General features: G+C 33.8%; 1 protein-coding gene across 1 annotated transcript; it reads right to left on the minus strand.

The window, feature by feature from the left end:
• Positions 1–7,998: 7,998 nt before the first annotated feature.
• Positions 7,999–24,727, minus strand: LOC149790182 (uncharacterized). The gene is made up of 11 exons (XM_089973413.1): positions 24,710–24,727; positions 22,933–22,959; positions 22,460–22,575; positions 21,781–21,839; positions 20,684–20,856; positions 18,663–18,849; positions 15,552–15,782; positions 10,042–10,204; positions 9,092–9,217; positions 8,583–8,637; positions 7,999–8,105 (listed from the first exon to the last, which is right to left on the minus strand). Exons 5-10 carry the CDS (start codon positions 20,784–20,786, stop codon positions 8,584–8,586), a joined length of 864 nt encoding a protein of 287 aa, XP_089829539.1. The 5' UTR covers positions 20,787–20,856; positions 21,781–21,839; positions 22,460–22,575; positions 22,933–22,959; positions 24,710–24,727; the 3' UTR covers positions 7,999–8,105; position 8,583.
• Positions 24,728–25,230: the final 503 nt, after the last annotated feature.

A 25,230-nucleotide genomic window follows, 5' to 3' on the forward strand; every position in this document is an offset into this window, starting at 1 on the left:
CTGATGTGAAATTTCATACTACCTTCTAAAAGAGAAGAGACCAGAAAGAAAACGTGTCTCTTGGTCTTGACATTGTATAATAAGGATGGCGTGTTTTATTTTTACTCACACTTTATGAAATTGTGCTCTTTCACCTCTCTCTATCCCTCTGGATCATGTTTTAGTTAGAATTGAAATGGAAGGATGTTTTCCTTCACGCACGCTCTTTAGGCATGCAAGTCGGTAAACAATAGTCAGTCTATTCATCCATCATTTTGTGTCTTGATGTTTCCTAAATCACACACTGATGCCATAAAATAACGGGTTAAATGGGTTTTGTAGTGTTGGGAGTGGGGTGTGGGGTGTAGGTGTTTGGCAGAGTTGGTCATTGCAGGTGAGGGCTTAGGTGCTTTCAAAAACTTTTTCTTCTTCACTCTGTGTTGATGGAATATAATGAGTTATTTTCTTCACTCTCTGTTGATAGTATATATATGAAGGGTTATTTCTTCACTGCGTGTGGATAGTGTATAACGGTTTTCTTCTTCTTCCCTCTGTGGTGTGCGTGTGTGTGTGTGTGTGTGTGTGTGTTCGCGTACGTTGTGTAGATCGTATATTTGGTTGTTTTTTTCTTCTTCCTCCCGAGTGTGGATAGCATATTTGGAGTTTGTATGCGTTAGCGAAGTTGTGTGGATAGTATATTTGGGGTTTGTATGCGTTCGCGTACGTTTGTGTGGATAGTTTATTTGGGGTTTGTATTATCTCCTTCTGTGTTGATAGTATATTTAGGGTTTGTATGCGTTCGCGTACGTTTTTGTGGATAGTTTATTTGGGGTTTGTATTATCTCCCTTCTGTGTTGATAGCATATTTGGGGTTTGTATGCGTTCGCGTACGTTTGTGTGGATAGTTTATTTCGGGTTTGTATTATCTCCCTTCTGTGTTGATAGTATATTTGGCGTTTGTTTTTTCCTCTTCCCTCTGTGTGTGTGTGTGTGTGTGCGTATGTCTGCGCGCGTTTGTTGTGTGTGTGTGTGGGTGTGTGTGTGTATTGGTCTCTGTTTGTCCCTATAAAACTCACTTTATCCCTATCAGATACACTCTACCTACCTACCTGCAGTAGTGTGTATTCAGGTCAGCCACTTGCAACACTGTTGACATTTATCCCTTAGTGTTCAGTACAGTGACGTCACTGACGCTGGAAATTTCGAGACTATAAATATGGACTTGGGGATTTCCATAGGTTGTAGCTATACATATGTACTAGAGTTCATAAACAGGAACGTCACTCAAGCTGAGGCTATAAAAAGATAGTGGGATTTTCCAAAGGAATAACCCACAAGTTGTAGTATAAATAGATAGTGGGATTTCATATGAATTTTAGCTGATTATAGCTATAAATAGATACATGGGTGTTTATCCACGATCGTCACACAAGTTGATATTGTAAGTAGTTACTAATTTTATCCATTTTAGTCTAAACCATTGTAACTTAATTTTCGGGGATATGTTTATTTTCCTTTAAATTCTGGGACAATTTCGTCATTTTAGCGTTACTTTTAGTCACATCCATTTTGTCGTTGAGCATTTCCTTGATTATAGCTATTTATAGCATCATTACAATTATGCAAATTTTTGAACACCCCAGCAAGATTTCAGGTCTTGGTAATGCTTTATATATAAATCTCACGCTTGTGCTAGTGTATGTATGTCTCTGTCTCTATTGTGTTTGACCCTCTACCATCATTGTCCCTAGACAATACCACCATGTTCAATTCCCCTTGACACTATACAGACCCACCATGTTCAATTTCTATATGTCAAATTCCCCTTGACGCTAGACAGTCCCACGATTTATTCCCATGTTCAATTTCCCCTTGTCCCTAGACAGTCCCACGATCTATTCCCCTGTTCAATTCCCCTTGTCCCTAGACAGACCCAAACTCTATTCCCCATGTTCAATTCCCTTGTCCCTAGACAAGCCCAAACTCTATTCCCATGTTCAATTCCCCTTGTCCCTAAACAAGCCCAAACTCTATTGCCCATGTTCAATTCCCCTTGTCCCTAGACAAGCCCAAACTCTATTCCCCATGTTAATTCCCCCTTGTCGCTAGACAGGCCGAAAATATATTCCCCATGTTAATTCCCATTGTCGCTAATCTTACCTAGGGTTTTTTGCCCATGTTAAATTTCCATTGTCGCTAATCTTACCCAGGGTGGTTAATGTTAAATTTCCATTGTCGCTAATCTTACCCAGGGGGTGTTTTTAATGCTAATCCCATTGTCGCTAATCTCACCCCTTATACTACTCGCAATTGTCGGCGCACTAATGGCAACTCGGTACTCCGCATTTGATGTTTCTATGGCTGAACTCAGCGTAGGCTAGTGGATAGTAATTTATAATTTAGTTTCTCGTCCTCAGAAATGTTATAATATTCCGCTGATATTCATCATTGATTGTCTCGCTTTCATAAGCGACATTGGGATGTGCTGCATTGGCTTTGCTGGCAGCGGATCTTTACTGGATCCCACCATACAACAAAACATTAATTATTAGTTGGCAATAAACGTCGTATATCGCACATTATGCCAACTATGATACATATGTAGTTGAACCAATACTATTTTGAGTATATGACTAATGGACGCAATGATTGTTTAACCAAATACAACATCCAATTTTTGGTGTTCTTCGACACATTCACCATTGTTGTCGTGCCTGTAGTTGAATCTGCACCGGCTTTGCCTTTAATATTGTAACACACGAGAGTGGGTTGCTAGATGAGGCTGGTTGTGCATGGAAAACTGTAACTTTAAAACTATTTTAAAATATGTGGCATGCTATTTTACAGGCGTGGGTGGGTCTAAAAGTTTGCACACAAATAGCATATAGGCGTTGTCCAGGCCGACTTTGGTAATTATTGTGTATCGTTGTGTCAGATATATAACTGCGTTACACTGTTTCCCCTGCATGACATAGATTTCCAAACACCCGGTTATAAATTGTGCCATCTATGTTGCCGATGTATGGCCCTTCGTAGTCGTCGCTGACAAATTCAACAATCTCTTTGATGGGTTACTCATCGGTGAAGATATCCGTGTTTTCTAGGTTCACTTTGGCGGCCTCGTTCATATCTTGAAGCACGTTATAACATTGTTGATCAATTGTTGATCATCTACCAGCAGGTATAAATTGTCCCATTCCAGCATTCTCATAACGCTGTTAAACATGACTTAAGTTTTACCAGATCATATAATGATTGCACGAATATTTGGCACTGCCGAATGGTTATTCTTTCTTGTAGCTGTAAACTCAGATATATTGAATTTGTGACAATTTATGGCTCAAAACCATTATATTGAAATGCGTGCTTTCCAGTAAAATGTCATTTAATGATATTATTTACGAGTCCAGACTCATACTGATGTACTATACGCGTATGAGGTCACAACGAAAAATGAACGGTACGTAATACAATGGGCAAGTGCCTGGTGTGGTGCAAGCAACATAAATGTTTGTCAATTAATATTACACATGGCGGCGATTACGTACCCACTTTGTTAGTCAATCGATTTCATCTCAGCCGTGGGAGATATACTTAGGTAAGAAACATTTAAAATACGATTACTGTGGATCAGAGGTTTTATTGTACATTCGAGTTGATCTATTTAGTTGATCTATTTGCTTGTTTATGATATATAAACGCCAGCATAACACGAAGACATATCCGCGCCCGTGCGCTGATTGACGCCCTATGTGCCATCAGTTCACGTATAATACGGCAACGACTTACACAATGGCTAATAATTTAAGCTATGTGTGCTAATATATTGGTGGGGGAAAATGAATTGTACCGCTTTACATAATTTAGAATAGTGTTATTCGAATAATGAAAGCAAGATATTACACTTAACAGTGATTACTGGAGAGGCTCGCCAGTTATCAACAAATTAGCAAGTGCAACTAGAGTTAGGAAAAATGATTCATTGGAGCGACAATAATTATTGCATCATTTTTTACGGCACCAACACAAATTCCATGTGGGTAGTTTCACTTCGTAACATTCAGTGAAGGTCACTAGGTTGATATGTTGTTTATGCCACACCATGTCCAACCTATCCATTCAATAAATAGGGGTCGAACCGTTGCCACCCAGAACAGCCACTGAGGATCCATAGACATGTGGAAAATTACGTTGGCCACGGCCGCAGCAAATTGATTCATGCGGGGAACTTATTTTAGACGTTGCCGCATTAATCAAACATAAGGGGATTAAAATTCACCAGGGACATATTGTTGTTCATCGCGACCAAGCCATCGTTCAACATTTTTAACGAGCATTAAAGAACGAGCATTGTGACATCAATAAACGTTCTTGCGAGAACGCGAGGTATCCAGTGCACAATCACGATACTTGTTAGCAAGACTTTGTGTTGTGAAAGCCACGTTGAACAATATAATGAACTTGATTAATAGTTGTTTCACCAAGCTTGATTGTTGGAATATTGTTTTTTATGTGTACTAGGTCAACATTCACTGTATCCAGTAATGTTTTTTCAACTGGGATATGTACTTGTTGCTAATGCAGCATCAACATAACCGACGACAGCTCATTTGTTTAAGCAGTATTTGCGTATACCAATGACTGCAAACGTCTTTGCTCTACGTTCAGCATTAATGGCAGTAATCGTATTTCAACCAGTACTTGTTTGAACTAGATGCGTATGATAGCACACAGTATGAAGACATACTTGTAATGTATATATAATAATTGTATTGTTCACCAGCATCACAAATATGTTATTTAACTTGATTAATTTCACTGAACAATCGTCACCTAACCTACCCAAACATAGCTAAAACAAAAATAGTTTCGTGCTGCCAAACCTAGTGCATGGATTGATTGTTAGTCCGACTGCGCCAGGATAGACTCTACTGTTTTTTAATATGATTCTGAGATGGTTAACTTCGAATCGATTCAACGTGATTGTGCTGCCAGCTGATGGTCAATACTGATATTGTGTTCCTAATGAATTTATGGAATAGTTGAGTGACAACGCGTTGGTGATGCCGCTGTCGTTCATTTTATTTTCAGAATGGATGGATCCCCTCTCCCATTTATATTTACGGTTCAAGTGGAATGAATCATGTCGTGTATAACGATGTGAGATTTGAACACCATATCAATTCAGCATTAATAATGTTTAACCCTGTGTGTAATAAAACGACAATAAGATAATAAAGGAACAAGTGTCAACGCTTACAGGAACAGAAGAAAAATTGATTCGAACGTGTGACATATGTGAAAAAATGAATAAGAGTGACGCGACTGTAAATACGTGTTAATGACAATTGCTGGAGTTAAAGAATACGTCGGAGGAAATGGCGATTATATGAAGAAAGAATGCCACCGGAGGTTAGACAAATACTTTCTGAAGCCACTCAGCAGCGTCTTTATGGTTCTGTAATATTATATTTGAAAACTGCATGTTTATTACAACAGTAACGCTAAAAAGTATTACAGAAAATCGACTTTTTTTAGAATGGGTATATTCAAAGGTACATCAGAATCCGCATGTATATATTTGTGCGTCTGTATTATTTGGCTGACTCAAAATAGATTTATAGCATTAACTGCACCAGGCTAGGGTCCCAAATCAATACAAATATAAAACTTCAAATGCATGATATGTCTAGGTCGTTGCCTCTCTCAGAGTTCCTGTTGAGGCAAACATGTACAAGAAGACGTCGCCGTTTATAATTATCCACACGTTACCACAGTTGCACATGTTAGCAATTGATTCATGGAGTTATTTCTCTGAGCATGCTATTCCATTTATGGAATGGAAATGGAGTCATTTCTTCACAATGTTGACATTAACATCGCGATGACGATTATTTGCGAGATCAGCTCTTCCGATTACGATGATTGCAATGGATATATCTGATAATTCGGTTTATCATTTATGCTAAATTAGGCGACCTATACAAGAAAACGTCCTGAATAAGGATGCATATACAAAACGTTTCAATACTGGATCAGAGCTTCATTAAGGCGCATAATACCTTTCGTATACAAGTCCTCTCAGTCATATTTGAGTGTTATGAAGAGATGACTGCAACGTCATTTTGGCGACTAAATGCGTATTAAAATTAACCCGTAAGCATAACGCCAAAGGTACAATTTGACAAGGAGCAAGTGCTACAACTTTGGTGAGGCTCAATACTATTTTAGTGTGCAATTATTCTTAGTCATATATTAAAGCATTGCAGTAATGTTTGCAATGCTACTTTTTTTTTTGGGGGGGGGGGGCAAAGACACAATACTATTAACCCGCAAGGACAATGCCAATGATGCAGTTTGACGTGGTTCAGGTACAGCTGATGGTAGAGCTGTCTTAAAAACATTAACATTAGAGAACACGTGTGCTATCCCCTTCAATAGCTACATAATCATGTTTATTGTCGTGCATACGACTAGCAACCTACTCAAAATTATCGTTTCACGCACATGCCGTAACTATGCATCTACTATGTACTATTCGGAGGCAGTTTACATGGGAAATAAGTACTCTGTGTGGTCGTACCTAGATAATGAACAAGAACGGATCATCAGTAACCAGTGTCACGCATTAAAGACATAGGAATATTCTTAATTCGCCGTAGTTGAAATTCAGATAGAAGTGTTCACTATTTATTTGGAAGGCTACATAACAATATTTTGGGATAATGTTTAGTATCATTATATACGTAATGGATTTTTACCGCTGGGATACTGAATTTACGACAATGTGTTTAATCATCTGACCAGAGATGCTAACGTTGGCAGTGAGTTATTTCCACTTCTCGATACATTTCTGCTTCAAACTATACAATTACAAAATAACCGTATACACTCTAACTAATCTTATAAAAGGCCAATATAAACCAACCGCTGTGAAAAAACAACACCGAGCCGAAGCCGGCGTGGAATAACTACAGTATCACATCAAAATACATTATTGATGACTTTAACACCAAACAGCGAACACACTCAGTAACTGTTTCACGAAGTGGAATTTATAGCTGAATCTTATACTTCACACCTACAATGTCGACTGTTATTTAACAATAAAATAATTGTCAGGATCGCCTGTTTAGATAGATAGATAGATAGATAGATAGATAGATAGATAGATAGATAGACCATTGAATACAAATGTAGATGTATATATGAAAACGAAATAGCGTGCAAACTATGTTGTTCGCCTTTAAATTTGCGTTGTTCATAACATACACATCTTCTGCATCCATTTAATTTATTTATGTTGCACGAAGGAACGAAGTTATAACACGAGTGTAAATATCAAAGTACGACACGAATGCCTGTAAAATATATTGAATCTAAGCTTCGAAAATTAAATAGTTACCATATCAGGAAGAATAATAAAAGAAATGCAAACGCCATTTATTATCCGATAAATTAACAGAATAGGTAAAAAGCATGCACATACATATTGACATATATGACTATTTTAAGCAAGAATGGAAGACATCAAAGGTAGGTTAGGCTATTATACTTTAAAATGCATTTAACTACAATATATATTGATCGTGATACGATAAGCTCATGCAAAATGATAAATAAAGATGTTCCAAAATTAATTCGTATCACCAAGTACATTTTGTTTAATCCATATATACAGATATACAGACGTGCATTGCTGCCAACATTTATACAAGACGGCAAAATTATACGCTAATTGGTAAGTCAAATCACAGGATATTTGTACTATTGATACTGAAGCTTCTGTTATCTGATTAATATAAGACATAAACAAAGATTAAAACAGAAACATTACTCCTAAATATGAAATAAATTATCATAAAATCAAAGATCGATACTATCTAAATATGCATTGAAAATCCAGGTCTAACAGAAGGAGAAAATAGTATATATATATATATATATATATATATATATATATATATATATATATATATATATATATATATATATATATATTTATATATATATATTACAGTCCTTATGTCGTTCATACAAAATGTGTTTGTCCAAGGCAGATTGTGTGACAAACAGTAAACGTGGTTGGACGTGGGACACAATTATGAACGGACATATCGTTGCAACTGAAATTAAACAAATGATCAAATATAATTACAAACTGCTATTAATCATATTTTTCTTTAATTACAGCTTCCCTTTTACAAGCAGCATAAAACAAATCATCTAATATAAAATGTATATCTCTACCTGGAAAAAAACACATTTAAAATTGTAAAAGAATTTCTGGAAACTTTAGCACGTTTAGTGGTAAGATTGATCTGAATAGTCCCTTAATATGTAAAGCAAGTCACCTATACATTGTTGGAAACTTATTGTTGTACACAACGGCGAGTTCTAGAATAAAATAATAAAGCATGCGAAGTAATGTCATTCGCATTTTCCTATAATCAATTTGTACTTATTTGTGTTACATCAAATTGGATAAACAATGTCAAGATTCCCTACAATGTAACAGTTATAGCAAAAAAAAAAGATATTTCTAAGGTAGAAGTATGATGTTTGACAGCAACGGATCGTACAAGCTTGCTGAGTCTATTTACCTTAATCATGTTTCCAGTTCCTAGCTCCACCCAGATTTGGTCTTGTTATTTTGTACTGAAATACAGTTGGATGCTTAATGAACGTAAACTAGTAAAAATAATTTCAAGTTGAACAAACTAGAAAATATTTACAAATTAATAGTCTTATATAAACGCAGTATCATTATTTCTTCATTTATCTTTAGAAAAACGTACAATGAGTAATTGCACGATTTTACAATAATACGAATCACGCAATGAATGTCTAATATAATACTTTATGACGAGACATTCACTTAGCAATAAATTAAGCATGTAGAAATTGATTCAGTAACATATAAAATCGCTGGTAAACCGTATAATTAATTTTTTTTTTCGTTGTTATAATGCGAAGAGACGCATACTCCTATATGTTTGTATATCCGTGTAAAGTCTGAGTTAAAGTAATTATGCTACTATTATAATGGTCATGTCAAAGAGATTATATGTAAATGTTGATTATTGAAAACTGTATACGCTTCGTTACTTACGGGATGTTCAGTGTCAATATAGTCATAAACTGAGCGACGATAAATTTGTTCGTTTTCAACTAGTTCGCTTTGGCTGCTTTTAGTTGACACTGGCTTGGTGACATTGGATGGTTGATAGATTATGGCCTAAACAATGAATAAAAGAAACATACTTGTACCTCGTGGGAAGAGGTAATTTAAAAAATGTATCTTATACATTTTTGCGACATAATGGTCACAAACTAATGTAACAGGGAAGAAGAGAAACCAAAAACGTTTCATAAAAATTAAGGAACAATTTGATTTTCAAAGTTATACATGAATATAGTATTGGAACTTATCAAATCATGAAGTCAATCAAAACTGTCTTATAAAGGCCTATTCAATTTCCTACCTGAATGAACATTTCCTTACAGGCACCACTTTAAGTCTTAATATTAAGATTATCATTATTAATTGTAAACATATACGTAACATATTTATAGAAGTATGCAATATTATACTCTTTTCAAGTGGACCAGACGTATCTTTATACTTTACAGCAATGAACTAATGAAACAAATCAGATAATATCATGTACCAGGAGTTCAAAACTATAGATATGCATACAAACAGAAGCTTATATATATATATATATATATATATATATATATATATATATATATATATATATATATATATATATATGTGCGTGTGTGTGTGTGTGTGTGTGTGTGTTTGTTTGTGTGCGCGTGTGCGCAATTGTATTATCATATAGTAAAGACCTTTATATTATATCGGGTTAATAAACTCGTTTATCTTAACTTGGATTTAGGTACTTGAGACGTATTATGAACGATACAGAGCAGTATATTATGACAATAAACAGGCAAACTAGCAAAAGCGGTCACAGAGCGAACAAAACAATGAATGAAGCAACAGCTAGCTCCATAAAAGACAAAAAATTATGTTCAGTGTCACATAGAACTAACCTCCTCTCCTGTATGTGGATCCCTGTAGACTCTGTGATGCTTTGCCATTTCTGGGAAACCAGTCTGGTAAATATTGGCAGTGTTGTCAATGGCTACCCTATCTCTCAATGGAGAATTCATCTCGGCCATACGGACAGAATGATGGTCAGCTCGTAAATCAGGTCTTAAAAGATGTGCAGAGTAGAGGCAATGTACTACACTTAATTTGAAATGTACTAACTAAAGCAAAGGCGTATGCCAAATCTCTTTGTTTACTGTTCTACGTATTGTATGGAGCAGCGGTGGTTTGGCCCAAAGGAGTACGGACTGGAACTATACCTAGTACAAGCTATAATGTGCTATATCCGTAAACTGTAAATGTGGCACCCGTTGTCTCAGTACGACTTAAGTGACAGAAAATAAGCAATATCAAAACGTTTTGTGAAACGTGAGAAACATTTGTGTTATGTAAGTGATAATTGATAAATGTCAGAGGAACTTATATCATAATTAAGCAAATTAATCCTTATAAAGGTCTATGAAAGTACTAAACGAATGAAAATCCTTTACAATTTTCAATGCCGGAAATATAATAGCTATCCATAAATGTGGCACCCGTTGTTGCGCCGTTGTCAAAATTGCGGTATCAGATTTATTTCAAATAAATTATAACAGATCAACAATACTATTACTGTCGAAAAAAATATAAGCACAACATAAAACGCGCCTATAAACTTACTTCAGTGTGAATTACTCGAGAAATCCCAATGAAATTGAATGCTTAATTTGCTTTTTATATCCACCGTATATGATAACTTTACTCCCCCTCCCCCGTTACCCAACGTGACAACATCCACTATTGATTGTGATCTAATAAGTATATACAATTGACATCGCGCAACCAATGGAAACAACACATTTCGTAAATGAAAATCAGGAGTTATAGAAAATAAATAAACACACACACACACACACACACACACACACATATATATATATATATATATATATATATATATATATATATATATATATATATACTAGCTTTCTATATTTATATAGGAACGTCTCTACACCAGAAAAAATGTTATATATAACATTAATTGTATACATTCAAAAATATTTGTTTTTGGTGTATAGAAAGTCCTTGATAAATATATAGAGCTGTTGTCCTTTCTCCTTAAGACAGATAGTTGTCTTTTTTATCACATAATCAGATCAATTCCACTAAACCTAAAACCAGAGCAATGGAAGTGATCTAGCTTCCTAAATTGCAGCGGTTTGAAAATATTGTAACTGTACTCGTCATTGGGTAGTTTGTGGGTGGGTCGGGGTTGTATATAAAGCTAAAATTCTTTGTTTCTCTGCACAAGAAATTAAGTACAATGTTTCACTGATTAATACATAATTATATATGCCCTTCTTTAACGTGGTACCCACTAATGAAATATCACACAGTAAGGGTTTGGGTGGATGCTTTTCAAATATCTTTCTCGTGAAATATTGCGAAACAAAACACGATGTTATAACCGTAATATTCGATTAAATGGATTGTTAAAATGCATTAACTATGGCACTTCTAACTCTCGACGTAGCATACATTCATTTTAAATTTCATTACAACATTAATGTTGCAGAAAAAATACGGTGCAATTAGCTTTTAGAAAAGTACTTTATAGAATATTTATAATTAGCGTGTTAAGCATAACGGTAAAATCTTACTATTGAAAGACATGATGTATATTCTAATATTAATGAAGAGTAATTACGTGTGGGCAATATTATTTTCAATACAACACAACATTACGAGAATGCTGGTGCGGATGTGTTTATTTCAACGAACTCTATACCACAGTTCTATAAGAAAATTGTTGATTTGAAGATAGCATTAAATAATGAAAATATTCGCAGAAGTACTGGGCACACAGACAGATGGATCAGCAAGATTATGTGGAATATGTTGGTGTGTGTGAATGGAATTTTTTACGTAACTATAAAAATGTTCAGTCATATCACTAAGATGTACGTAGTCTGGCAGTTTATATTAATGTCTAGCGCTAGGGCATAATGACATGTGTAGCACAATGTCCCACCCAGTCACGTTATCTGACATCAGGCCAACCAGTCTTAACACTATCCTATTAATGCTGAGAGCCTAGCCTAGCAACTGATAATACCAGTTTTATAAGTCTTTGGTATGACTCGGACGGGGTTCGAACGCACGACCTCTCACATCTGAGGCAGACGCTCTAACTACTAGGAAAACGGAGCGGTATCTGTTGAATGAAGGCGGGCGTAATTTTTGTTTACAATTTGATAGATCGATAAATCTATGTTAAATAAAATGAATCGCACAAATTGGATATTTCTTCGGTATGCAAATCTTAATCTGAAATATAGTATTTATCAAATTGAATTATCAGCTTTCTGTTCAATCACAGGAATGGTGAAACATGACATGCAGCTGTGTTAAATATTGTTTAGGTAAAAAAGGTCCATACAAGGATAGGAGTTTTGTTACCTTTTTGACCAAATAGCAAAACATTCAATCGCAACGTACTATATTGATGTATTCACGTTGTAATAAATGGATGGAATATAACAGTATTTATTACATATACAGTATTATCCTGAAATTAATCTGTGTTAAAAAAACAATGCAGTGTCGAATTAAATTATGAGACACAAAATTAAGGCCAAATGTAATGCAAACAATTAATGGATAACCAATAATCTATCTAAAAACTAAAAGTTAATCTTCCCCAGCATAATGGTCTACGATACATTTATAAAGACATTGCTGAGATAATATCATTGTACAAAATGGTACTCATTAAGTGAGACGAAAAATAAGGTTTCATATACGTATTGAAGGTGATGTATATATGAAGAAGCTGAAAATAATGTATAAACAAGTGGCAAACATGACGCTTTTAAAGACATACTATCCAAAGAATGCATGAATATGTATCCAGATAGATCAAATATAATTGCAAAGAAATACAATCTTTGTTGAATGCATGTATATATATATATATATATATATATATAGTCTCACTTCTGAACTTGTGTATTGTTTTGTAATTATTGTTCCGATAATGTAATCAGTGTAGCTTGCCGTATATAACTGCATTACGTTTTATCGTATATACCCGTGTCATGCATATTACACGGTGTTACCTGCATGTTCATCTGACCAGAGGGATCGTATTCGTAGCGGTATAGCTGATCAGAGTGGCCAGATTGATCGGAGTTGCAGCCGTATAGCTGACATGAGTGATCAAAGTGATCAGATTCATCGCATCGATCGGAGTCGACGTGGTACCAGCTGCGGAGCTAATCATAGATCTTGACCATGGCAGCTGTGTAAACAGTGTTGCTGGTCGAGTAGCAGATGATCAGATGTTCCTGACTGAGATTGGTTCGAGTTGATTGCTTGATAGACCAACCTGGAATAATGACTGCTTGATTGACCAGTGTGACTGGTAACCACGTGTGTTGGTGACAGAGTGTGTAACTCCATACATATAAAACGTGTAGCAGTGGGTTTGTGATACTCAGATTGTTTTTGGGACTGTAAAGATAGTTTGTACATCTGTCCCTATATTTTCATGATTTTCACTCTCTGAGTGAATGCATTTTTTCTATATGAGTAAAATACCACAGTGTTACTATCTGAGTAAACCACGTCATTCTTTTGTTGTAAAATAAGTGTGAATCGTTTAACCCTTGCCCTTGTACTCTGTAAGGTCAGTTGTTTGTATTTTCATTATATAGTTCGTGCGGTTCATGTAAATGTATCTAATAATTGGATATAATACTCACGTATTTAATCATAATTAGTTTCTCATTCAAGTCATTTGTCATTAAACATTGTATCTGTATCACCGTCAAACTTGTTCTTTTGTAAATCCGAAATCCCACCCGGTTATGTTGTTGCAATCAGTTTGCCAGTGCTTACTCAATAGTAAGGAAGAAAATATTATTATGGAAATATATCTATCTACCCTTAGTGCATTTGAACATCTACTTATGGTCCTCACGTGCCTTTATTTCGTTTAGATAATATATCTTTCTCTTTAATATTATGTTTTAATCATTTGTTCTGAAGAGTATGACATGGCAGATTATACTGCATTATTTGCTGTTACTTTATCCTTAATACCAGTTCAACGAAGCCTCCAAGCGTACAGAATACATATCCAAAATGTGTGGGCAAGTTCGGTTTAGTAAAGTTTATGATACTAACGGGATCTCAAATTTAAGGTTTTGCAAGGTTCCCAATATGGATATTGAATATGAAAAGGCGACAACAGTTGCATGATTTCATATAATTGAGGATAACTTTTAATGATATCGAAGATCTAGTAGTTTCTGTATCATACACATTGATGACTTATTTGCCTTAGCTTAGAAGCTTTCTCCGGGAAAAATTATAAATGTTCAAAGACAAAGTCTAAGTCATTGGTTATATATTTGATCAATATGTGTATGTTGACCCAAGCACAATCGACCCATGTTCATGTTTGCTGTTACTAAAAATATTTTCGAAATCTTTTTAAATGATATGTGCATTTAGTGTTGAATGGTATGCGAAAAATTTGACGTATGTATAATGAAAGGTCAATATGTATTAAGTAATTTGTTGCAGGATTAAGGTGTTTTACTTTGTTGGAATTGTATATTGCAATGGGTAAGTAAGCGTATGCAGTCCTGTACAGCTATACCCATATGATTTCTTGCGGAGACGGTGGTATCAATCTTATCCATCTTAACTTGTAACTTCCAATCAGTGAAAGTATATATATATATATATATATATATATATATATATATATATATATATATATATATATATATATATATATTGGGCATTTGCATTATAGTCCAATATGTATATCATACTTGCGTAAGATGTCAAACTTTCTATAAGTGAGAACAAATAGGATAACGTTATATATTCTTTATGAAAACTTGTGCAACTAGATAGTGCAAATGACCAGTGTGTTAATCCTTTTTTTTTGTTTGTTTGTTTGATGAACTCACATTATACCTGAAGTACTTTTCATGTATGGCTACATAAATACAGTTAGTTTTGGAATATAAAGGATTAGAAGATTTGAACTATCGGGTATTGATGTAACTAGTGATTCTCGCCCCAACAGGGGAGAATCGCCAGGTGCCAAATTATTTCTGGTAAATGTCAATTATGTATCAGTGCATTGAAAGGTGTGTCAGCTAATATTATCACAAGACAGTACATTTTCCGTCAGCAATATCCACTTTGAATCCTTGAAGGTAATGAATGTCCGGTCCTGGCTATTCAATCAAATAATTGAGACTAGACCAGCTACATGCTATTTGTTCAACGTAAATATCTTACAGAAGCATAATGCTTTCTCATTAGTGCGAAATGGGGATTGTTATAAGATGTGAAGGAAAATAAACTTTTACTGCATTTTTGCAATACATGATGATATATTTTCCAATATAATGGGTTTGGATTATGATCTAATTATATCTGTACTCACTTATCCTCCTCTTCGTCAAATAAATCTTCAGTGCCTTTGTCTTTTATATAGGCCCTCCTCAGGTATCTTATACCAAAGATAACAATGACGATGACAAGAATTCCAGCCGCAGATGACCCACCAATGATAGCATAGTCCGTGGCAGTAAAGGCGAGAGGACCACCAGGACTGTTTGTTCCAATATACTGACATTTGTCACCATAGTAATATTCCTTTTCTGTAGCCAAACATCTGAAGAGATATCAAATCACTTCGCGCTTTAATGTTCCATCTAACTACCTATTTATATAATCTCTTGACACTACAATCTTGCAGTCTTAACTGCAATACGTTTAAGTGTTTGTCCCGAAGTTCATCGCCTTTGTACTGTATATATTGGTCCACACTATGTATTATCAATCGACCAATCTTAACAGTCTTAAAAATGGGGTGGGATGGATACAGCACCTAATAATTTAAGATCGTCCCATCGCCTGTAATATGGCTAACTATATTAAAAAAGTGCTATGTACGTTTCAAACGCTTTGCAGATAAGGCGCATATAAAAAGTGACGGATCAAAATAACGGAGACTGTAGTAAATTTAAATCCTTACTTTCCGAACAAATCTGTACTTATTTCGCGTAGTATAAGAACAATTTAAATGAAAACATTGTCTGATACTGAGACCTGGAGCAATTGTTCACATGATGTGTCACGCAACGTGATGTTAACTGACCACGATATTATGTCCGAAAACCAGACGTCTCATTTATTTTACTTTTAGGTTCTTTGTTTGGAAATCCGAGAACTGCCTTTCATCTAGAATCCACATCTTAACTAATACACAGTTTTATACAAAATTCTAATGATTATTTTTTTAATAAAATGTATGTGCTCATGTACTTCGTCTTCACTAACGATCCATCATTTTTGCGTGTGGCTTCAGTTTTTTTTTTTTTGATGGTGTCCGTTTTCAGTAAGCGACAGTTCATTGCACCCAATGCAAATATGTCGCTTGTACGGTGAGTTAAAACACAACTCACGCTTTTGCTGAAACTTTATAAAGCATCCTTTGAGTCAAATAAAATTTTCCCAAAGTATCTCAAAATTATGCAGTCGTATGTTACACCGCTTTGATTTTCTGTTAATGTTTATATCAGACAATTCAGTCGAATTGAATTATACAAATAATTGACTGAATATAGTTATAATTTCATCATTTCGATCCAGTGGAGCAACAGTTCCGTTTGTATGTTGATATCCAATAATACAATGATATATATAAGCGTTTATTCTTTAACCATGGTAGGTCAAATAGAAAAGACACACACACACACACACACACATATATATAAACATTTTTTCAACAGCAGGCATATAAATCAATGACGAATGTATACTCATTCTTTAGTCATAAATGACATATGCAAATAACGAGAACAAGTATTAATAGTCCCTCTTTACTAAATGATATTAAAATGGTACACAGTTGCATCGGATTCCCTTCTTTTATCCATTCCCCGATCGTACGTATATGACAAAATAAGCACACATCTAAATTGAGAGAGAAAAATATATTGCGCTGGACGAAATTATCAAAGCTGAGATTGTACCAAATAACATACATTGATCTGGTTAGTCGTAACGCTATGTTTACGCTGTCCTGGGGATCTATATACAGTGTTCATAATATCAATGATACATAGCTTCAATAGCCAGTGACACTAGGCCTGTATGTTAAATTTGCTGGTTACTAGGCACATATTATTGTGTTTTAATCCTTTGCTGTTGTTTCTTAAACCTATTATTATCTTCTAAGAATCGATTATTAATTACTAAATATAAAAATGTCCAAATCGTTTGCCCCATCTCTCTTTTTCTTTGTGAGTATGGGGATTTTCCCTTGTGTAATACAACGTAATATCTGGACGTATAAATGATGGTAATGTTAGTCAAGACTTCCTAAAGAGAAGAAAGAGAGAAGGTTATGGTCTTTATAAATGTTAATTAAAGCAGAATAATGACTTAGATGAACTGTAAATATATTAAAGTATTTTAAGTACCTCTTGTTGATTCGTCGTTTCACTTACTTTCTATTCCACGCTAATTTTCATTCGCGATTACGTGAATGCCTGACAGTACAAGCTCATTGTACACGAAGTTAACCGTGTTTGCAGTGCACTACTTTCGTCGTAAAAAATCATATTTCATGTTTAAATCATGAACGTGCCCTTTGTTGCTTTAAAAAATGAATACAAAACAGATACTGAAAAAGAAAACAATCAACTTTTCAATTTGCATATGTCATCGTGAACAAGAAAATGTAGAAATACATTTTATAGCGCACACATTCGCACGGATGTGAGTAGCTCATTCACTCGGTAAATACAGTTGCCAGTAACATATCGCAACTCCATTCAAAGTGCATATATGTGTATTTGTATGTGATATAGATAAAAATATATGTATAGTATGTAAGTTGTATCAATGATATACCAATCGTTGCATAAATGCTGTATTAAAAGGAAACTTGTGCAAGCCTCGTTTCCTTTTAATGAAAAATGTATACGTCACGTGGCATATCATATATATATATAACCAAAATAAACTTATTTTTAAGTATTTATATAAACGTTTGTTAGAAAATGGGTGAAATAAAAGTTGAAATGTTTTAGTTATGTGACTCACTTTGTTTGACATTTCTGGTTGTGTCCACAAAACTTTGAACCAGCTCCGGTACATATGTGGAGTACATGACCATCTAGTGTACACATATGTTTAATTTCTCCATTGTTACTATTGATAATGTTGTGTTCCCACGCCCAAGAATAACTTTGAATATGTAGATGCTGACTTTTTTCAGACAGCATTGATAATAATAACATATATATTTCAACCGGTGTTGCTAATTTGGAGGACGAAAATTATAGGTAAAATTGTGACTTGGTTGTAATTAGCCGATTGGAGGCGCATACTAAGGAACAGCAATTGATACGTATTCATGTTAATATCATTAGTGTCATCTCACTTTGCTATTGTATGTGCAAATATTGATATGGTGATCGTAAATTTTCAATGCAGATGCATTGATAGCTAAACGTCAAAGACAATCTAAATAAGTAATACATACCGACATTGCATATTCTTTGTGTTGTAATCTACGAAGCACTGTCCATTGGCCCCACAGTAATGTGGTGTGGATATACATCTATGTCTGCATATGGGTTTGTTAACTGCATTGTACATGCACTCATGTCCAAAAGGACAGGGATTTTGTAATGAATGACATACTCCATTATTCTGAATATTAGTCCTGTCTGCGATATTAAAAAAACCGTAGTAAACAGAAATATTACATTAAATATGATCATTTTATCTTGAGAAAAATACTTGGAGAAAAGTATGCATTTAGTGACGTAAAGATTTTCTTATTCGAAATAACAAATTGACAAACACTAAAATATAATATACCTTTATCGTGAAATTGTATTCATTGTTTGATATTTTTACACAAATTATTTTCATCAAGAGAAAATGTTAAACTATAATAGTTATTATAGGTATGATATACTAATAATTACTAAAATAATACACTTTATTATGATTGCACGATACGAACAACATGCAAAACAATTTTAATTTAATGATAACTGGATGCCAACCATTACAACTGAACTAAAATCTGGTTTGCATGGAGAGTTCATTTCGCATCGAATATGTGTTTAAAATTGTACGATACTAGATAATGCTATATCGTATCCACTTAAACATAATTTCAGTATTCTTTTCGTTTTAATTAAGTCCATTGATTTACAACAACATTGAAATATAAATTTTATGATATATCGACACTGAGTGTAAATTTTGCTCAGGACAGTACATTGTATTGATTGTCTATACATACTATATCAGTAATTGTACAATGGTTTCCAGTCTGTTTTAATAGCCCTGAGCTATAAAGAGGTATGTAAACTTTAAATTGAATCTAAATATTGAATATGATACGTTTAGACTAATTTCTCATTGGCTAGTGAGGTAAGAAGGTTTTTTGGGAGACTTAAATATGTATCATTAGATTGATCACCAGGTGGGTTATTTTAAGATGTAAGCCAGATGAGTTATTGCGAACTATTGGATTGAGTAGGAAGGTCTTTCAATCGACATCTAGTTGTACCTGTCCAACAAAGTGAAGATTCCAATGATGCTGTGCAACCGGAATATAGTAACTTTGATGTAACTAGTCTTCAGATTTTAAAAATATTAGGGAATCTGTAATGTTACCGGTCACATCTCTCACGTAGGGTATTATGCGACATATAATCGTAATAATTACTATTTAATATGCATATAAGGATAAGACTGAGCAATTAATTATTTCATATGTCGGATTCTTATTTCATTTGTTATTGTGCTAATATCAGTCTTTATATGTGTCTAATTTGTATTTAGAGATAATTTGGGAAGATGTTTTATGCTTTGGATTATTTGTTGGGATTACAAAGATAATTTAGTGGATATGGTTGTTTTGGGTTATTGGCTGGGATTGCAATGTACTCATTCAGCTAAATGAATTTATTTAAATTACTTATTGACAATGCCATTGTAATAGATAATTAATGTTGACATTCGATGATATGAAATTCGTTTGGTACATTGCATTCGCTTGGACCTGTGCATACAAGTTTTGTCTAATTTGGTTTTAATTTAGAATACTCTATGTTCAGCTTATGTTTTGTATAACTTCCATAATTACCTTTTGGTTAAGCTTTCCAAACTTAATTGGTTTCGCTTTTTTCCGTTACTCTTTTTATGAGCAGAAATATATGCGGTAAACAGGATAATTACAATATAACAAACAAACACGAACGGTTCATACTATGATGTTACACTAATGCATAAGCTTATTATGGTTGCATATTGTGGTTGTAGATGACTTTCAACACATAATTTGAATGCTCATGATGATCTTTAACAAAACGCTATATGAAGTACCTGAAGAAAAGAAAGTGAGAATCAACACAAAATTATCTAATGGATTGGCTCTGAAATAAAGCAACCTAAAGTATGTTTTTGGAAACTGCACTTCACATATTTTTACTCAATATTATATCAGCTGGTATATTAAAATCAATGTGCCTTGAATAAACATACCTTTTTGTACTGCTTGTAGCATTGTCTCATTTATATATTTCTCGTCGGCCTTGATAAAGAAAAACGTCATGTTTTTGAGGTTGGCCAGGACATCTTTTTCCATTAATATTAAGAACTGGTTGATATATGAAATTTCAATGTTTACTTTGAATTCTGTTATTATACTTCCATTTCTGAAATAAAAGATAATTTTATTTTTGTAAACTTCCACAAAGTGAAGAAAAGCTGTATCTGTTTTGTACGTATAAGTCACTACGTGGTTAAAAGGTGAACATGGAAAAATAGGTTGTTGATACAATTATGACAGAGTATTAGATAATATAATTTTTGTATGTAAGTAAAGTGCATTAATGGGAACCTATCGCACCGCAATTTCATATTGATATTTTATATATAATCGCTTGGCCAAGTGCAAAATATATTTAACTATAGAATTATTGCTCAAGTGAAATTCGTAATAGCTAACTATGTTCTAATCTTTAGCTTGTTGATTAGGTGTAGATAAGCTAGAAAGCCTTCATCAAAATCAAATTATATTAACGTACATTATTATAATATTTTAAGACAAAGAATTGATTTAGTATGATGTTGCAAAGATGTAATTATCATGCCCTCTCGAATCTTTCATTCGTTAGCATATCAGATTAGTGTGGTGTATATATATATTTAGTGAACATGTACACAATGTACACATTTATTGTGTGTTATCAGCAAATATACGTTTATGTGAGAAAGTGTATTTCTTCTCAAATATATAATGCATGCGATATGAGTTGATAAAATTGAATGTTTCTAAACACCGAGTCCTACTTCAGATACACAAACGGTCGTTGGGCTCATACGTATTATCAACAATCGCAGAACTATTTTATGTTAAGATAGTCACCGCTAACAAACATACGATCCCCATTCAGTAGTCATTTAAAGGTTCAAAGTTGATGACTTAAAACTGGTTGGTTCAACATCAGGTATTGACTTGTATACAGCCATAAACAAGGGTTTAGGTAGTCAGGACAGTTTTCGCACCAGAAAACCGCTGATAAACAGGTAAGAAGAAATTTGTTTAAAACGTAATCCTTCAGAATTATGAAACTTACTTAAACTGCAATATTTCAATGGATATAAAACCAGGTGTATTTTCGTAAGCCTGAGTTAACTGAAAATAAAACATATGTTTTAAAAAAGAATGGTACATGTTGCATCTAAATATGTGCTGTTAACTTCACTTAAGTATGGTAGAGGTATTTATACATACATACATACATACATACATGCATACATACATACAAACACACACACACACACACAGATATATATATATATATATATATATATATATATAGAGAGAGAGAGAGAGAGAGAGAGAGAGAGAGAGATGGGCGTGTTATGCGTTATCATGTATGTAGGGCACGCATGTCTCAGGTAGATCGTTAATAATAGGATACTTGTGTACGAAGGTAGGCAAATATACAGATAGGAAAGTACATGCACACCAGTTTTATAAAAGAATGAATTGTATTTCCATTATTGTTATGTTTACATCATAATTTCCTGAACCGAACGTTTCGTTGTCTAATTGATTAGTTTTAAAAATGAATCATTCATGAATTACAACCGATTTGAACGCTATCTACCACATACTTAATTACAATTTTCGGCGTCATATTGAAGGAGCATGATGCGGTGTCTCCTTTATTTACTTTATGCGACTAAGGCATCATAGGAATATTTGTATATGTGCATCTAAATGTTCTCAGAGAGGGAACGCAAGCATACCTTTTGTCGAAATTCACTTGAAACGTTCTTATACTCGTGACTACTCTTGTTTTCCAGTTCGCTACCGAAACTTAGTGGCACTCTGATAGAATATTGCAGTCCAATAGTGTGGACGTCTGAAATTTAAACCACATAATGTGTTATGGAAATGGTTTCAAAAAGGAAATGACCACGTTTGCATAAAAAAGATAGCTTCAATACGTGCGACAATCGTTTGCTAACTCCAAGTCATGTGCAAAACATCGTCTCATCAAACAGTATGATATAAACATAAAACAAGGTATATATATATATATATATATATATATATATATATATATATATATATATATATATATATATATTTCATTAAAATAATTAGCTGAGTTTAACAATGCCAACGTAAAGATTGAGACACGATGTTCTCTTTATTTCTGCAAATACAATACACATTTTATTCTTTTATGCCATTTACATATATTGTTTTGACTTACCCAATTCAACATAATCTGGAGTATTTTCTGCATGGGATAAAAATGCATATAATAAAATTAAGATCATTTGAATCATTTAACACACATCTAAGTAAAGAATTTAAAATTATTAGAGTATCGTGGACAAAATGGATGCACGTACCTTATTACAAATACTATCTGACGCGTATAAATTATGTTTATCAAAAGATCATAAATATTATATACATTCAGAGGAAACTAAACACTGTCTCGTTTTGTTGATATATTTGTCATATTGTTTGTTGTTAATGATATAGAGGAGAAAAAAGATCAATGCTGCTATAAGTTTAACTTAAAGTAGAAAAACAAAGTACATGAATATTACGATATTACATACAATAACTAAAGAAAGGTAGTGATAATTAAATCACGGACTTAAAAAGCTTTTAAACAGAATTATCTGGTCATATTCCAGCAGTTCTATTGAATAATTCAGTTAATCGTTTAACTACACACCTATTAAAATGATAATATACTATACATATTATACCACTTTAACATACACGCCAACTCTATATGTATATGTGATGATTTTAATTTAAAATCTTGCTACGATAAATCAAATAAAGTTGTAGAGAACAGTGTGAAAGCTAATTCTAGCAAAATCAACCTAATTGTCAGAATGGATCGCAATACCAGGATTTCGAATATTATATTTGCATTCAAGACATCAGGTATCCTCAACTTGATAAAACTGATTCATTATAATTATGAAGTTGAAACTTATCAAAGACTAGCTTGTACTTTTTGCAACGGTATAACAGACGAAGGAATATATACACCGAACAGAATGCCACATTATATAGCACAAGCGCATGTTCCAATCATATAGGTGATATGACAGGCAAACAAACCCTCCTATGTTTGTATGAGTGGGGTCTGAAATAAATTATATCTAACACAATTGAATCATTTTTATCGGGGTTTTTTTTGCAATTCTTATGGTTACCAAATACAAATCGTCTTTCTAAGATTTCAATAAAAGCAAACAAGTGAAGAAGCAATCAAAACGGAATCGAAACTTTATTATCAAACACAACAACGAAAACAAGGAAACTAGGATGATAACTTGTACAATAATTTTAAAAAATTACATCATTTGACAAATGAACAAACAGCCAGCTAGTGTAGAAAATATAACTGTATACATTCATAAATATTTTTAACGTACTTACAAACATTGTCAGCACTATTGTTTGTACTATTTTGATTACTAACGAATAAATGAGTGCGGCTATCAAAACCACTGGTGCTAACACCACGTATTGGAACTGTTAAGAGTTGTACGAAATCTGATACGATAATACCCACTGTTGGTGTTATCATACATAATGCCGTAAATTGCAGCTGAAACAAGTTTGTTCGAATTATCTAGTACACGGTTTGATCCTTTCAGAAGTTGTATCAAAGTGGATATTACAAATAAAGATTATCATATTTATCATTGCAAATATATGTGCGTGTCATCAACACTATTAACTGATCATTGTCACCTTTGGAATAAGATATTCTCTAGGATTAAACAACTGTATATATAAACAATGTCATAATCAATGGCCGAGACGGCTAGAAAGGGGTTTGCTATGAGCATTGAATTATTTTCTGGTACTAGGAGACTGAACATAGCTACTATATGGATTAAATATGATTAATACATGTGATGACTTTCCATTATCACACTGCATCTAATATCATGTAAATCAAAGCGAAGGACAGGCTTCAGACCGACGGCAAATAGTGCAAAGGAAACTCTTACCGCTTCTATTGTCATCACTTGAAGCTGAAGAGAGACGAACAATTATTTTTAATGTGAAATTAAAAGGAAAATTTCGAACATGAGTTGCATCATTAAACAGTAGAAAAGGACGTTGTAATACATCGTTTTATATTACATAGGATGCCAAAAACGAGATTGCTGCAAAGCCTTTGCCAGGAATAATGGAGTATATCCCCACAAAATGACAGCTTTAGAAAATGTATTCTTATAAATAGAAAGAAGGGGATTGGAAGATCGAGAGAAAGGGAGGAGACGGAGAAGAGTAGCATCGTTTAAATTTGTATAAATGAACAACTCAACGAAACATTTATTTAAGACATAAGTAGTCGATGCAGTTGCTCATGGTTAAATATTAAACAAAATCTACTTTCATGGAAATTGATTTTGGATGCAACGTGCCCATATATAGAAAAGACAATAGACAGGACTTAGAAATGTATTATTTCTATTCTGAAATATCTCTCTCTCTCTCTCTCTCTCTCTCTCTCTCTCTGTCTCTC

Source organism: Sinohyriopsis cumingii, chromosome 10 (genome assembly GCF_028554795.1).
Source record: "Sinohyriopsis cumingii isolate HCF-2022 chromosome 10, ASM2855479v2, whole genome shotgun sequence".
NCBI lineage: Eukaryota > Metazoa > Mollusca > Bivalvia > Unionida > Unionidae > Sinohyriopsis > Sinohyriopsis cumingii.